Source organism: Priapulus caudatus, unplaced genomic scaffold, assembly GCF_000485595.1.
Source record: "Priapulus caudatus unplaced genomic scaffold, Priapulus_caudatus-5.0.1 Scaffold1041, whole genome shotgun sequence".
Taxonomy (NCBI): Eukaryota; Metazoa; Priapulida; class Priapulimorpha; order Priapulimorphida; family Priapulidae; genus Priapulus; species Priapulus caudatus.
In genome coordinates this window covers 65,042-66,390 of record NW_014578102.1, presented here as the reverse complement: position 1 = coordinate 66,390, position 1,349 = coordinate 65,042, and the positions used below count along the sequence as shown (strand labels likewise).

The 1,349-nt window shown below is 43.6% G+C and overlaps 1 protein-coding gene across 1 annotated transcript in view; it reads right to left on the bottom strand.

Moving 5' to 3' along the window:
- Nucleotides 1-1,349, bottom strand: part of LOC106815096 (ubiquitin-like protein 4A-B) — a gene marked incomplete in the record, with an annotated part of 4,013 nt that overhangs the window by 2,185 nt on the left and 479 nt on the right. Inside the window, 2 exon segments of the mRNA XM_014819522.1 lie at nt 227-332; nt 741-879. Coding sequence (XP_014675008.1) covers nt 227-332; nt 741-794 — 160 coding nt within the window.

The following is a 1,349-nucleotide window of genomic DNA, read 5'->3' as shown; positions in this document are numbered from 1 at the left end:
CGCGCAAGCAATAGTGCCCGCTCAGGCGGGCACTATCGCTTCATAGTGCCTGCTGCGTTATCCAATGAGATTGCAGCGATTTAACCCCGTGATGCACTAATTTGGTTTATTTTAAGCCCAGTATCGATACAATACTGTTCCTAAATGTATGCTGATAATGGTTTTTATTGTTAACTCACTTAATTATTTTTAATTTTCCGTTAACTATTAATGACTCGCGACTCACCACTCAGCGTCTTTCCTCGAAGTACTAGTCTCTGTTGCTGTATGGGAACACTCAACTCTATCGCCACCTTCTCTTTGACGGCTTGGATCGAGTCGTCCGGAGACATCTGTGCAAAGAGAAGTTATTACTCTATGTTGAGTTTAGGTGGTAGTCGATATTGCCACGTAAAATACTAACATACGGACACTGTATCGAATATGGTCAGAATCATTGAAATCGGTTAATTCACTTACTATATAGGATACTATAGGATACTACGCCTAGATAACCTGATAATATTAACCAATGATCGGAGTTTGAAATTATATAGTTATGGGCCATTTGATTGAAAGGTGCAACCAGACGTTTGCAGGCTATTCCTGTGACCAGTGACCAGGCTGGTATGCTGCTTGTTAATTTGTTACGCATTTTATATATAGTAATCGTCCTTAACAGAATCGGATCTTTATTCTACACAGCGATCGACAAATAAAAGATTACAATCACACCAGTGGGTGCGCAATGCACTTAGTACCATTAATGTGCATTCCCCGCCCTGCAGCACTTTTACGGTCAGGTTTACTGCCATCTTGTTATCGCGGGTTTGCGGCGGGCGCGTTGTCCAATGCGGTGCTCTTGTTTAAACAACGACGAGATCCCTCATGTTCATATACCTGCGAAGAATTTATGTGAGCACAGCGAGGTATACAAAGGTTACGTCTAGTACTAGTATAGCCCTTGTTCGCCACAGGCCTGTACTAGAGCTAGGTTACGTCTAGAGTGGCGAACTGCTATTGACAATCAGGGGCGTACCGAGCCCTTCAACGATGTGCAGGCAGAACTGAAAAACAGGCAGGGGGTATTAGGGTCCTCCCCCAGAAATTTATTTAAATGTACACCGAGGGGGTGGTATTTGATATACTTTTGAGTACATGTACATCCTTCATTCTGACTACGACAATTTCTCTTTTAGTAGAACAATTCTTGCGCTTGCAGCGCGGCATTGATTGATGTACAGGAGGGGGGGGGGCATTGTTTAGGCCGCGTTTATTATTGAATATGTAGGTAGTGACCACCGCTGGGATGAGAGCGACAGCAAAACTTGGAATAGGCGATCGCCACAACAAACAAGAGAGCAATTTTC